The 15921-nt window shown below is 38.9% G+C and overlaps 1 protein-coding gene across 1 annotated transcript; it reads left to right on the top strand.

The window, feature by feature from the left end:
- The first annotated feature begins 12 nt into the window (after positions 1-12).
- Positions 13-15909, top strand: LOC148063353 (uncharacterized). The gene is made up of 47 exons (XM_087811753.1): positions 13-136; positions 213-279; positions 2290-2332; positions 3982-4053; positions 4127-4261; positions 4345-4389; positions 5441-5557; positions 5810-5875; positions 5961-5996; positions 6275-6337; positions 6411-6446; positions 6510-6551; positions 6616-6699; positions 6773-6817; positions 6893-6964; positions 7172-7216; positions 7281-7334; positions 7445-7508; positions 7685-7789; positions 8722-8883; positions 9056-9145; positions 9309-9460; positions 9555-9627; positions 9714-9820; positions 9887-10070; positions 10159-10230; positions 10321-10428; positions 10511-10729; positions 10816-10980; positions 11051-11218; positions 11301-11444; positions 11608-11718; positions 11780-11958; positions 12083-12146; positions 12220-12294; positions 12444-12551; positions 12703-12810; positions 12906-12977; positions 13107-13235; positions 13392-13508; positions 13586-13741; positions 13811-13918; positions 14165-14302; positions 14364-14480; positions 14562-14750; positions 14836-15119; positions 15192-15909. The coding sequence occupies exons 2-47, from the start codon at positions 236-238 to the stop codon at positions 15447-15449; spliced, it is 5025 nt and encodes a 1674-aa protein (XP_087667879.1). The 5' UTR covers positions 13-136; positions 213-235; the 3' UTR covers positions 15450-15909.
- The last annotated feature ends 12 nt before the right edge of the window (positions 15910-15921 follow it).

Genomic DNA, 15921 nt, shown 5'->3' on the forward strand with positions numbered 1-15921 from the left:
CATCCAATCGTTTCCTCCTTCTTGAGTCACTTGACTGTGACATAAACAGATACTGAAGAGCTCACGAGGGCTTTTACCATCCCAGATGAGATGGAGGAGAATCGTGTCCCATGTTGAGACTTCAGGAACATATTGGGTGAGTTTTAAAAGATCAAGGATGACTGGATTTTACACTTTGTCATGATGTATAAGTGATGTTTTTGCCACCACAGGGGGAAGCAGTTGAGCGTGTGCTATGAAGATGTGGTCCTTGAATTCTGCATTGAATAGCCTTCTTAGGTAAGACAAGTGCTGTGTTACGTTCCCTTGACATCTGCAATGTTCCCTAGCTAGAGTGTCTCATTGTGTACTTTGTGGCAATCTACATGCTGGTAACTACAGTAGAAGCTAAATACCCTAAAAACTGCTCTACTTGAGATATATCATCTTCATTGTGTCTATAAGAGACACAAAAACCTTTTTTTTTTTCGTGTCAAATTCAGTTTCTTTAGCTTAAATTCCTTTTTCTCTTTTTTTTCCTTCTTTTTCTTCTTTAGTTCCCACTTGTAGTATGTTAGCGTCCAATACCTGTCACTGTTTCTGTTATCGTTTACCACATCTATGAGCCTCATTAGTTATTTTCTTCTTAACTTATCTTTCAATCTGTAGCTTATCTTTTACTGGCACTTCTATAGAAGGTACAAGTGGCTGTTTTTCCTTGAATAACGTTTGGTGTAGAGGTGTCAGGCCCAATCTGGGTGAAGGCCAAACATGGACTTACAACCCAAAGTCACCTTTCTCAATTGTTGCTGTGCATTATGGCGGTGGTTCCGACCACCAGGTTTTGGCCTTGCACAAAAAGTATTTAAGATTTCTGTTGTATTCACTATGACAGTCGGAAACATGTTTTATTTTGAAACAAACTGACGGATAAACGTCACAAACCTGCAAACTAGCAAGAACCAACAGTCGATGTGCTACTGCTGATTTAGCATTATGGGTTTCAATTAATTTTTATGTGTATCATGGTCCATTTTTCAGCACAACAAGTTAAGGAACCCTATCTTACAAGACATGCAACATGAGTTGTGCAAGTTATATTCTGCTAGCATTGTTTTTGGGGCATTATTTTAGTGTGTACTTTGTGGCAATCTACACACTGGTAACTACAAGCTACAAGAAGCTAAATACCCTTAAAACTGCTCTACTTGAGATATGTCAGCTTCATTAAGTGTCTATAAGAGACACAAAAAACTTTTTTTTTTTCGTGTCAAATTCAGTTTCTTTAGCTATAAATTCCTTTTTTTTTTTAAATGTTCCTTCTTTTTGTTCTTTAGTTTCCACTTGTAGTATGTTAGCATCCAATACTTGTCACTGGTTTGAATTAATTGTTTTGTGTATCATGGTCCATTTTTCAGCACAACAAGTTAAGGAGCCCTAACTTATGAGACATGCAACATGAGTGGTGCGAGTCCATTTACATGCAGCCATCAAGCACGTATCACTAGGCCTTGGATGACCTCCATTTTATAGACTTTTTTTTCTAACGTTGTTTAGATTTATGTTAATCCACTGTACCATGTCTTCACGCCTGAGCTCTTGTGAATCTGTTTATGAGAATGCAAACACCCTTTAAATGTGTTTACACCCATTTTTAACACATCTGCATGTGTACATTCCAATCAGGCTGATTTGTAATACATTTTCTCACACTGGCGCCAACCCGTATTTTTTCACTGGCTTGAATAGTGACAGAAATGGAATAGAATAAATATTGTTTTGCCTGAAACCTACATTTATTTACTACAATGTTAATAACATAAATCCATTAAACATGATTCCATAGTAATACACTTGTCGAAGTTAGGTTCTGCTAGCATTGTTTTTAGGGCTTTATTTCGTCAATTTTGCCAACAGTAGGTGGCGCCGTCAGTTTAAAAATGATGTGATGTTTCATTAGAACAGTTGTCCAAATCAAAGGAAAATAGTGCAGAGACCGCCATCTAGTGGACTTTGAAAATAATGACACTGCTTCACGAACCTTCATCAGACCATCACTACTGAGAATCACTGATATGACTTTATTTTTAAAAACATCATAAATCTGCTTACTTAAGAAAACAATTTCAATCAGATAAGAAAGTTTTTGTAACAACCAATACAGAACCAAGTATCAGGACCATGGTCACAGTTCTTATGTTAAACTATGTGAAGATCAGAACAGTTTGTACTAAAAGTAGAATCTTATTTATTCACCATTTATTGTTAAACTCAACATAAAGCTTAAATTAATATTTCTTTGTTTTGCAGGTGGAGTCTGATTCTTGTCATCTTTGTGCAACAACTCCAGACAGTAAGAAGCTTGTTCTGACAACACACTTCCACCATTGTGTGATAATAGTTTTTATTTGATCAATTATACTTTGTATTTGTGCATGTGTGTTTTCTGGTTCAGTATGAACCTTCATTTGTTAAATGAAAAATTCAATTCGCAAACTATTTTTTGGCGGCCAACAGGAGTTTTGTCCAGAGTCCGAAATTAATCATTTCCAAACCAGCAGCTTTGACCTCCGTGCTCTCACAGTAGAAGCTCATTTGTTGTATATAAACATGGGCCGTAAAACCAACAAATGCTGAAACTTTAAGTAGATTTTGGCAAAGCTTTTCTAAGCAAATAATTTGATCCACTTGATGCACCTGGTAGATACTCGGTTTGATTAAACTTCGACGGAAACATCTATAGACATAAATCAGCAGGTTGTCTAAATATCTACACATAAGCTAATGTCCTGACAACAGTGTTGTCCTCCTGGATGTGGTCCAGATCAACAGATCAAGTGCACATGCAGGTGTTCGGAGGTTCCTGATTTCATGAAGATGAAGATGTGTTCCTTTGGTTCTTGGTCCTACAGATGAACCAGAAACTAGTGAAGGGTTGATGAGGCCACAATTCACGATTCAAAGACCTCCTCCAAGCAGCTCATTTATACCCAGTTTGTGATGTTTTGGTCCTATTTTTATTTTATCCAATATTATACACTTTTTCCCCATTGAAATAATATAATTAAGGCTTATTTATACATCACTTTTTGACAAATAACTATATATATATATATATATATAACTATATATCAATGAAGAAACAGATTCCTATTGGTTGAAGTTTATTTGACATTTGACCATTTCATGTCGCTGATGGCTTAACTACAGAATATTATTGAGGTCCAGTAAAAAGAATGGGACAAAAGTAAACATGTTTACTTCCAATATATTATATATGTAACATTTTATTGTGCAATTAAAACACACACCTTACCATAACAGTGCCCTTTGTTGACCGCCACTACAAACTCTTCAACCAAAGCATTTATACTCCTGAGAAAATTATTATTTACATTAATAATATAAATACATCAATATAAATGATTGCCTTTTAAATCTAAAATGTATTCATACATAAGAGCTACTTTTCTTCATCTGATACATGAGTGCCACATTAAGACATTTTATATGTAACAAAATGTATCTTTCAAAATGTCTTTTTAAATTGTCGCAAAAACACTTTTCCTCCACTCATCAGGCATCCTTTCGTTCTTTCTTGCAAAAACATTTCCTTCCCTCGTCTGACTACATCTTTCTCTCCTTCTTTGCTATTCAGTGGTGATGGTCTGATGAAGCTTCGTGAAGCACTGTCATTATTTTCAGAGTCCACTAGATGGCGGTCTCTGCACTATTTTGCTTTGTATTAAACAACTGTTATAATGAAACATCACATCATTTTTAAACTGATGGCGCCACCTACTGACCTCTTAACATGACAATGCTTCATTAAGCTTCATCAGACCATCACTACTATTCAGACTCTCATACAAAACCGTAAGCCTTACTATTATTTATTAATTTTTTTTTTTTTTTAATATGAAAGCATTTCAAAGAAGCTTTACGTTTTTTTTAAACACTTAAGTTTTAATAATGTTTTGTGTCAATCATCTTTTGTTTTAGGGAGAAATTGACGAGCCATGCCAGGGAAGAAACTGCACCGTTTGTCAGTGTTTCCCTGCTAAAGGTGCACGGGTAAGTATTATGTTCTGTCTTTCTGTTCTCCCATTTTTATATTTATAAAAGTTGATTATTATTTGTTTTGAAGGGTGCTCCCGGGGAAACAGGCCCTGTAGGAACCCGTGGGGCGAGTGGTTTATCTGGGCGTCAGGGGTCTCCGGGAGAAAAAGGCAGTAGAGGAGCAGAAGGATATCAAGGTCCAGATGGACTGAAGGGTGAACGTGTAGGTACATTAATATTAATAGATATAAATAATTTGTTTATAACTGTTTTGATATGGATGATTCTCTTTTTCTCACATTAAAGGGGCCACCTGGTATTCCAGGTTTTACTGGTAATAATGGGCTACCGGTGAGTGAAATCCTTGTCATTTTCCCACCACATATTAACTTCATACTACACAAATAACTCACCATAAGAAGTGACAAATCAATGCTTTTAGAATGTAACATAGGCCAGATGGAAACGTTTAAAGAAGTTTTGAACATTATTGAATAACAAATGTTGAACAATTGATTGTCAGCACATTACTCATATTATTTTCTCTCTAAACTGTTTCTATAAATTGTATTTTTTACTTTTTTTAAAATGACGTCATAATAACTTTTTTGTATACCATGTTCCCTTCATTCATGCAAAAGATGGCTAGTACGTCCTCTAGTGGTCTTGTCGTGAATGACATATCTTTATCGCATTTAAGTTACATTGATTATTGGGCATAAGTTCAACAAACTAAGTCGATTAATACAAATTAATGATTTCAAAGAAGCAAAGAAAGTAACACAGTTAAATGGTGTAGAAATACAGGGACAACTATGAAAATAACTTCAGAAAAAGAAGGAAATATGTGGAAATGTGAACTGATAAACCTAACCAGTGTGAAGACACATCTGACATTAAAACTTGAAGTAAGAACAGAAAGATTAAAAAAAAAAGAATTTGGAAATATACTTAAAGGCAACTCATGGGTTGATTCTAGTGTTTCTTAAGTAGATTTTGGACCTCTATTCTAGTCATCTAGGTGTATGTGTTTGTCTGTACAAAACTCTCATTTCATTGAAATCTTTACGTTAGAAAATGTACTTAGGCGCCGCCCACTGAAAACATTATTCTCTCTTCTCCTTTTTAATCTAGAAAAAAACAAACATCTTATCATCTCATCAAACTTGTTCAATTAAATTTGTCAAATGTTGGTTAACAATTCTACAATTGTATGTGAAAGATGAATACAAAAGAAAAATGTGTACGACTCAATGTCTGTACAATTTACTGAAACTAATGAATAGGAAGTAGCTAGAATAAAACATAAATAAACATAAATACAAATATATGACATGAATGTATTAAACTTGTTCGGTTCTTCAAAAACTACTGCCATACACAATGAAAAAATGATTTTCAGGGTCACCCTGGAACAGCTGGAGAACCTGGTCTGCCAGGGGTGGATGGATGTAATGGGACAAGAGGGAAGCCTGGGGATCCTGGTCTTCCTGGTTTGGATGGGCTGCATGGTCAGCCAGTGAGTACCAAACTAATCATTCATTCATTCATCTCCTTCTAATTATTCCTTTAAGAAGATTGAGGTCCATTAGCCATCACAGAGCATACATTGACATTTAATAACAATTTAGAGTCAGTAATTGAACTCAGGAAGTTTTCCTGACTGTTCACCCGGAGAAATTACCAATGCCAATATATATGCAGAGTACAAAGAAGTAGAAACATTTTTCTTACTTTACATGGAGGGATCTAATGAAGTTATCTATATCAGGGATTTCGTGGACCTAAAGGAAGCAAAGGAGAACCTGTGTACAACGCTGCACATCCCGGTACACGTGTGAGTTAAAGCACCTTTTCACAGTTTTGAAAGTTTTATTTTATACATATATTTAATATTTATGTTGACTTTTATTAAATTAAAGGGAGAGCCTGGACCTGATGGATCCCAGGGTCTACATGTAAGTTGTTTTTTTTCTTTAATACATGCCATCAAAAGTATTTTTTTTCTTAAAGATGTCATGTGGATACGTTGGAGTTTTCATTCATTTCCATATTTGCTAAAAAGATGAATTTTGAATCTTATTTGTAAACGAATGCATATGCTAGTTTTACATTACCTTGCAATGACATTTTTCTGAGCTTGTGACGGCACAAGCTAACATATTTCCCCCCCACAAATATGTTAGCTTATGCAATAATAATTAATAATGACACACATGTCTAACGTTAAATTTAGGGACGACAGGGAGAAGCCGGTCGAAAAGGGTTCTTTGGTGTTCCAGGACCTCACGGCATCAAGGTGATCATATTCAACATTCACTAACACAAATGTAAAGCTCTTTTTTTTTAAAAACAAATGTTTTTGTGTTCAGGGTTTCCAAGGAGGTCAAGGTTTAAGGGGAGCTCCGGTAAGTCACACATTAGACACTCATAAGGGTCTACAACATAATCTGATTCAATGTTCGTTGCAGGGAGATCCTGGACGATCGTTATCAGGTCCTCCGGGTGAAGATGTGAGTGTCATTTTTTTTTAAAAAGGGTTGCTGATGCAAAGAGTCCATTTTAAACCACTCTTAGGGTGAACAAGGTACACCAGGCCAACAGGGACCAGAGGAGGTTGTGGAGTACCCAATAGGTGTTCTTCCACCTAAAGGTTACAAGGTAAAGACTTAACGGACACTCCAACTATTATATCGTGTCTTTTATTGTTTTTCTTTACATCCACACATTCCAGGGGGAACCTGGACCCCCAGGACCATGTGGACCGAAGGGCTTAAGTGTGAGTTTGTTTACAGTTTATATGAAGTTAAAAATAAAACCTGCATTAACTTTATTAGAAACAACTATTTGACAGGGTCCATGGGTGAACTTCCCAAATCAAGGAATTAAAGGAGAGCAAGGAATCCCGGGTTTTCCTGGGAATAGAGTAAGTGACCTAAAAAAAAGCAACAACTGCAAAAACATGTTTTATGTTCAAAGAAATTAAAAACTTAAAACATGATTTATTCATTTTATTGGTATACAATGTTCATTAATGGGTTAAATATGACAACTGCAAAACTCTTAAATCTATCTCTATGAATGTTGTTCTACTCTTGTATAATAATATGCCTTACGTTTTATTATTTTTAAGGGTCTACAAGGAATTCCTGGAACAAATGGTCCTATTGGCGCAGAGGTCATTAAAAAAGATTTCTCAAATGTTTTATGTTTTATTTCTTTTTAACTCAATATATTTTCAGGGACTACTTGGAGTCCTAGGATATCCGGGACCTCCTGGAATAAAGGGTCTAAAGGTCAGATAAAAAAAAAAGACATTAAAACTAATGTTTGGAAGTGATATTTAGTAACTTATTTGTATTTTACAAGTCTTGTTATAATTTATATAGCTATTTGTCTAATTTAGGGTTACCAAGGACAGCCAGGGCATCCTGGACCTCTTCAATACGCAAATGGCTTTGACTTAAGAGGCAAGTTTTTGGGATTTATTTTTATATTTTTACAAGCGTTTACTGGACTTAAGTATCTGGTTCAATTGAATTTGAGTGTTATCTTACTTTATTCTTTTATTATGTACTGCCACAGCTATGTTTCGTTTACACTGGCAATAAATATTTCTGATTTTGATACTGATATATTATTAAAGGCACGAAAGGTGAAATGGGTCATTCGGGACCGCCGGGAACTCTAGGAGATCCTGGCTACAGAGGCCCAAGTGGACCTCCAGGTCGTCCAGGATCAACCATAACCGGTAACACTTTTGTGCAATAAATAAGTGACTGTTTAATGCTTAATCTGTAAATCTGTTGATCAAAGTGTATAACATTATAATGCCATGAATCCCAACAACATAATAATTATGAATCATTGAGCTCAGTTATAAATCAAGTCTTTAACCTCTTCACTGCTAGAATTAAATACAGGTCACTTGGGTTTATTTGGATTTCATGGCTATTCAGATGTTTAAAAAACAAAACAAACAGCTCTCTGAATTATGATATTTACCTCTGATCTACAAACTCAATGAAACCTGGAACCTTTATTAAACTGGGAGTTCCATCTAGTGGCCTTTCAAAATCATGACATTGAATCATGATTCAGCTCCAACAACTGATGCTGCATCATGAGGCCTCATCAACCCATCACCAGCTGTAGATTAACTGCTTTTTCTCTTAGATAAATTGCATTTTAAATATATTTAAAAAAATAATAAAAACAACTGTGTGGTAACAGTTTATATGTTAATAAGGCAAAATACCTAACTGAATTTTTTTTAATTTTTCTATTCATGGTGTGATACGTACAAGCAAACTTGGATAAAATAAATAAATAAAGGTTTAACTTTTAAAAAAAACGGACCATTGTTCAGTATATCAGCCTAAAATCACTTTTCAACTTGGGCTCCAAATATAGGCCTTTTTTTCACGATCACACAAATGATTCACAACTTTATTTTGTGAGAAACCTTTGTTACTGTTAACATCTGGCCTCCTTTTGGCTGAATATTCTATAGGAGCTCTTTTAAATAATGGAATCATTTCTTGATAAAATAAACCTTTACAAAGTCACTTTCTCATGTCAAATCCTCTGAGGAGCTATGGAATGGTAAATAAATGGTTTTAAAGGCTTTTTGTAAATTTTACCTGCTCTCTTCAAATTTTTTTTTGTCTCTCCTTCCTGTAGAATTTCCGGGTCAGCCAGGTCCAAGGGGGCCAACTGGCCCCAATGGTCTGAAAGGAGAACAAGGGTTCTTTCACAACCTAATAGAAAATCCACTTCCTGGACTAAAGGGAACCAAAGGTTTTCCTGGGCACAAAGGAATTACAGGCCTCCCTGGTCCTCCAGGTGAACATTGCAAGCTTGTTAACATGCTAATGAAACATCCTAACACTCTCTTGGCGCTGCTTATTTTCCCCTTCATCTTCTAATGGGCTCTGAATAGGATGTGGAGGTGAGTCTGAAGGATGTTTAATATAAATGTCGAATAAAAACAAACTCAACTTCTGGAATCTCATAGATTACTCCTGTGAGCCTGGTTACCCCGGCGATCCAGGGGGAAGCGGGCCCAAAGGTGTAAAAGGAAGTAAGGGACTAATGGGAATTAAAGGTAAAGTCTAGTTTTGTGCCACTTTTGAATCCTCACTTCAAATTGTTTGACAATATTTCGATCAAAATGCACCTAGTGTAAGACAGCAGGTGAAATACTTCAAGCCACATCCAAAAGACAACCAAGCCAGTTAAATTACCTGCTACTTTCTGTTTTTTTCCAGGATGTCCAGGAGAATGTTATTGTACTAATATTGGTGGACCAGCCGGGCCTCCTGGTCCACCTGGTCCATCTGGGTATCCAGGATCACCTGGGACGAAAGGAGTACAGGGGGATCCTGGATTAGATGGAGAAGAGGGACTTGTTGGGCCACATGTGAGAACAGAATATATCCAAAATACAGGAGAAATTTCAAATTTACCTGTTTGATCAATAAAGCACATTTTGCATCTATATTGTTTTGTCTCAGGGCTTCTCAGGACCCTCTGGTTTAAATGGTCCAAAGGGTCAGAAAGGGGAATCTTATACCACTGATGTTAAAGGTAAATGGCAGTTTTGTTTTGAAATTGAGGTGATTTGCGATTTGCGGTTCCAGGCAAATTCAAGGCTAAATATGTGAATTTTCTAGGGAGAAAAGGTGACCCAGGAGATTTAGGTTACTCTGGAACTCCCGGCCCTACAGGAAGACCAGGTCTAGATGGACCTCCAGGCCATGTTGGGGATCCTGGTGTGCCGGTAAGTTTTTATTATTATGATAACTTTTACTGTGTATACGGGAATAGATGTCAATTTGGAAATCAGGGTTCTGGATTTGCTGGAGTACCTGGTCCAAAAGGCGTAACTGGTTCAGCTGGACCAAATGGACATCCAGGCCTTAGTGGCCCTCCTGGTCCAGGTCTACCAGGCCCTAAAGGGCCACCTGGCATGCAGGGAAGTCAGGGTCCACCTGGCTCTCCTGGTGTTCTAGGCAGACCAGGTCCTCCTGGTAGGACACTATACAAACATTTGCACTTTTCCTTAAGTTTCTGCAAACGTTGGCAATAGAAAAAAAAAACATTTCCTTTTGCAAACAGGTGACGTTGATGAATGCTGCGAGAAACCTGTTGTTGGATTGCCTGGTTCAAAGGGAGACCCAGGTTTACCAGGTGAGATTTCTATTTAAAAGATGGTAAATGTAATAATTTGTAATCTGTAATTACAATAACCTAAGCACGATTTATTTTTGTTTGATGCAGGAAATCCAGGTGGACCTGGTAGATCTGGGTTTTCTGGAAACCCAGGACCACCGGGGCAAAAAGGCATTAAAGGAGATGATGGGCATATTGGGGGAACAGGCTTGCCAGGTTGATGAGAAGAATATCCAGATATTCCCATTTTAAAATATAATTTAATAATGTTTTCTCTTGTTCATTTTGACATTAACAGGACCTCAGGGAATATATGGAGAACCAGGGAACAATGGCCCTGATGGAATTAGTGTGGATGGACATCCAGGGTCCCCCGGACTACCTGGACCACCAGGACAGAAAGGCTACACTGGGGATATCTATAATGCCTTGCCGGGTACACCTGGTCCCCCTGGTAAACCTGGTGCTGTTGGCTTGAAAGGATTACCTGGTAATCCTGGAAATCCTGGCTATCCAGGTATATAAAGTGACATTTTGCGATAATTATAGTTATAAATAAACATAGAAATCCTGAATAAATCGAGGCTATTTTTTTTATTCAAGGCCCACATGGACAGCCAGGTCAGGCAGGTAGAAAGGGAGAACCAGGAGACAATGGTGATCATGGTGCTACGGGTATTCCTGGACCACCATGCACAATATGCGATCTTAAAGGACTTCCTGGTCCACCAGGACCTCCAGGAGACCCAGGATTGGGAGGAGCACCAGGTAAAACATCTTTTAAAGATAATTAGTCTTATTATATTCCCCTCATTAAAAAAAACAATATGTGTTCCAGGATTTTTTGGCCAGAAAGGTATTAGGGGAGATATTGGTCAACCTGGTTATGGACAGAAGGGACAAAAAGGTTATCCAGGTCCTACAGGTCAGCCAGGGCCACCGGGTGATGGCGGCTTTATTGGCCCACCTGGAGAACCTGGCGATGCTGGCTGGCCTGGGCAAAAAGGTGAATCTCAATAAGCAGAAGACTAGCCAATTGAGGACTCTATGAGAGTTAAAGTAAAATGAGATTTGATTTACTTCTAAAGGTGATCTTGGATACCAAGGCAAAGGAGGGGCCAGAGGATTACCAGGTTTTCCTGGACCTCCAGGACACCCGGGAAGAAAGGGAGATAGAGGAATGGATGGGATTCCAGGTGCTTCAGGAAGACATGGGTATCGTGGTGACAAAGGTATTCATGTTATATGTCATATGTGTTCACTAACGTAAAGGTTCATGCTTAATATTTTGAATGTCTTCCATTACTTATTTGTTTTTCACCAGTATTGAATATTTTATTTTGGCCCATTTTGAAAAGGTGAACACAACTAAAACTCGGTCTCTTGTCCATTTAGGAGTACATGGTCTGCCAGGTTACCCAGGACCGTCAAAAATTATAAATGCTACAAAGGGAATACCAGGACCTCAAGGAAGAAGTGGACAACCTGGCCAAGAGGGACCCAGAGGCACATAAAATCACATTATCATAAATATCAGAATTCTATGTTTAATGGCGGTATTTTTCAGGATTCAAGGGCCAAAGAGGGTTTCCTGGTGATCAAGGACCTGATGGATGGCCAGGTCCTCCAGGACCAAAGGGCCTTCCTGGGTGCATAAGCCATACTGCTAAGCCTGGCTATCCAGGACCACCTGGACCAAAAGGGTTCCCAGGTCCAAGGGGATATCCTGGGCAAAATGGAGATCAAGTAATTAATTTAACCTTATATATGTATTACTATGAATAATTCTCATTTACATTACAATCATTTTTTACAGGTATGTGTGAGAAATTGAGAAGTGTGTCTTAATCTGTGTATCTGTCTTGTACAGGGAGATATTGGATATCCAGGACAACCAGGAAACTATGGCTCACAAGGATCCCCTGGTGTAAAAGGTAGTTGATATGATGGGACTATTGCCAAAGAGCTGGTTTACTCTGTGACTGAGAAATGATAAATCCCTCTTAGGTGAACCGGGAGAATCGTATGGACTACCTGGTCCACAAGGACCTAAAGGATTTCCTGGCGACAACGGACAAAGCGGTAAAGTAATGGAATTTGTGTCCCTTTAAAAATATACAAAGGCATAGGATATTAGCAGTAGGATATTGGGTTGAAATTACTTTTTTATTCCATAAAAAAAACAAGGTCACTATTTTATAACTCATTATTCTTTTCTTTCATTCTTTTAGCACCACAAGGACAAGCAGGAGATCAAGGCGATCCTGGACCAAGAGGGTTACCTGGGCTACCTGGACGACCAGGACCTTCTGGAGAAACTGGAAGAAACGGAGGGCTTGGTAATACCATGAAGACTAAACTGATACATATATTTCTTACTATCTCACCCCACAAATGTTAAGCAGATTATTATTCAAGCTACGCTGGGAGAGAATTTACCAAGTGGACGATAGATGAATTTACTATACATTTTTTATCAACCATCTACAGGTTTTCCTGGAACACGTGGCCCATCAGGAACACCAGGTCCTCCTGGAATTAATGGTGATCCAGGGGGTGTGGGAGCGGAGGGTCCACCGGGGCCATATGGACATGCAGGTATTATTCTGTATTGTTTGTATTTTCAGAATGATCTGTAATAACTCCATCACTGCATATTTGAAATATTTATTCTATGACCATGTCCATTTTAGGTCCCCCTGGTCCTCCTGGTATTGGTGGACTAGATGGCCTTAGAGGTCCACAGGGAATGAAAGGAGCAAGTGGTAATACATAATTTAATAATATTCACGTAATAATTTAATCATTTTATAAGGATACACCTAATACTAGCCAGCAGTGTTATGTGTCTTCTCTGATCATACTGAGTTATGTTACCATTAAATTACTTTTAGGAGCAAACATTCCAGGACCTGCCGGACCAGATGGATTCCCTGGAATGAAAGGTTCCATGGGTCATCCAGGACTTCCAGGTGCCAGTCTGACTGGACAAAAAGGCAGGCGCGGCCTAGATGGAGAGACAGGTATCCTTGTTGCTAGGTTTTCTTAAATCAATCTAACAAATGTTTAAGATATACGGATTTGCAATCTTGGCTATTCTAAACTGTAATCCTGGGTACAGACATAGAAGAGGAATTTGAAAAATAGGTTTGATTCTCTGTCTCTCAAATTTCCCTTAGGATATCCAGGCAGTCCAGGTGAACCAGGTTGGCCTAGCCAGCGTTGCCGTTTCCCAATTCCAGGACCCCCTGGAGATGTTGGAGTAGAAGGTTATCCAGGACCTGCAGGACCTGCAGGTGGATCTGTTTAGGGAATTCTTAGATCACCATACAGTACCATTAAAACTCCAACATGTCTCTGCTTTGATATATAGGTCCTCCTGGGGCTCCAGGCCCCACGGGCGATTTACATTTCTCAAAGGGAGACCCTGGACCAGACGGCCCTCCTGGATATCAAGGTCGCAAGGGAGATAAGGGCCTTTCAGGACCTCCTGGATCTCGGGGCTATCCAGGTTTTGATGGACCAAAAGGTAATCAAAATGTAGATGTCTCATATGATTATTGAATTTTCTTTTTAATGATTAGTAGTGTTTTTTTAGGCAGGAGAGGTCCTGGTGACCATAGAGGTCTTCTAGGTCGCCGCGGTCAGAATGGTGATCATGGGCCCAGTGGTGGAAAAGGAGTAGCTGGCCCACATGGGGATCCTGGTCAGTACTATAAGAAGATAAGAGTGGCTGATGAAATTCCCAAGCATAACCACAAGCGTAAATGATTATGGGGTGTGTTGTACACTTAGTCTTTATATACAGGCATTTAAATTCATCCGCATAATGTAAATTAAACATAAAAAACAGAGATTTTGTCACACAATCTAAAATGTTATGGTTATCTTTGCCATTTTTGTTTCGTAATGTGTTTTTTCCTTTTACATTTTAATAATAACTTGTGTGCAGGAGCTAAAGGTGCCCGTGGTGATTCCATCCCTGGAACTCCTAAGGTGGCTCCCCGAGGACCTCCCGGGCCTCCAGGTTTACCGGGACCTTTGGGATTCCCTGGGGGTTTTGGTCCTCCGGGACCTCGTGGACCTAATGGTATGAGATATTATTGTATATGTTCTTTCTCGTGTGTTTATTGAGGATTGTGTGGTTCCAGGAGTAAAGGGTCAAATCGGGTTCATGGGGCCTCCTGGCTCAGTGGGCCCTGATGGTGATTATGGCTTCCGAGGTGACCAAGGCAATGCTGGACAGACTGGATTCATTGGGCCCCAGGGTTTGTAATTTAGTCATTTAATTTTCCGGACTATGTAAAATGTATTTATTTATACCTCCCATTTTAATACTTTCTCTACAGGTCCTTCGGGTTCACCTGGTGACCGTGGTGAACCAGGTCATGGCACTGTAACCAGTTCAGGTTTCCTACTAGTGATCCACAGTCAGTCTGTTGCTGTACCACAATGTCCTGTTGGCGCAAGTCCACTCTGGTCAGGCTACAGTTTAGTCTACCTAGAGGGTCAAGAGAAGGCTCATGTACAGGACCTTGGTATGTGTTCTCTGTCATTTGATTCAGTTTACTTTGTTCCCCTTAAAAAAATGTACATCCCTGTTGTTCTCTTCCCATCTCACAGGTCAGGCTGGCTCTTGCTTGCCCGTGTTCTCCACCATGCCGTTCTCTTACTGCAACAAGGCTGCGTGTCACTACTCTGGACGGAACGATAAATCCTGCTGGCTCTCCACCACTGCTGCCATTCCCATGATGCCTCTCTTCGGACGGGAAATCAGTTCCCACATCAGCCGCTGTGTTGTGTGTGAAGCGAGTTCACCCGCTGTTGCTTTTCACAGCCAGGATCTCATAGTTCCAGCTTGCCCCTTGGGTTGGAGAAGCCTTTGGACAGGATATTCTTTTCTCTTGGTCAGTTTTCTTTTTTTTTTTTGCAATTCAATAAGAAGTTGTCTGATTTTTTTTTCTGCTTTCAATCCCCAGAATACAGGCGCTGGTCACAACGGCGGGGGGCAGTCTCTTACTTCCACTGGGAGCTGTCTTAAAGACTTCCGAACTCACCCTTTCATTGAGTGTCAGGGAGCGCGCGGCTCGTGCTACTACTTTGCTAACCTCTTCAGCTTTTGGCTAACCACTGTCAATGAGTCAGAGCAGTTTGTAACCCCACGGTCCAGCACAATTAAAGCAACGGAGCTACAACGGCGCAAGACAAGTCAGTGTCACGTCTGCCTCAAAAACTGACACTGTAAAACTTCACTGAGAGTCTTATTCGAGGATCAGCAAGTTCTTTCAGCTGTTTTTCCTGAACGTCTTTGATAAAAATTTGATTTGTATTTCATACTTAAATGTTTTGTGATATTTTTGGTGTGTTTTCACTGTGAATTTCAGGCTATTTCAGGGTTTTTTTTATCTGTTCTATCTTAACAACATAATCAAAGCTATATAAATGATTTGACATGAGGATTTTCATCCCTTAACCATCGGAGTTTTAACTCAAGAAGACTGATTTAGACCATGGACCATTTCTGTGTAACACTGGCACTCATAAATAAATGTGCTTCTTACTTTGTCAAAATCATTGTTGGTATTGATGGTCAGCTGTACATTTTTTTCACTATATCGCTTAAAAATTAAAAATTCATTGAATGCACAACAACATTTTGGATGTGTGCCATCAGACTTAAAACCCTTTACATTTCAAGCTCTGTCTATT

This window comes from Callionymus lyra, chromosome 16 (assembly GCF_982586985.1).
Source record: "Callionymus lyra chromosome 16, fCalLyr1.hap1.1, whole genome shotgun sequence".
Lineage (NCBI taxonomy): Eukaryota > Metazoa > Chordata > Actinopteri > Syngnathiformes > Callionymidae > Callionymus > Callionymus lyra.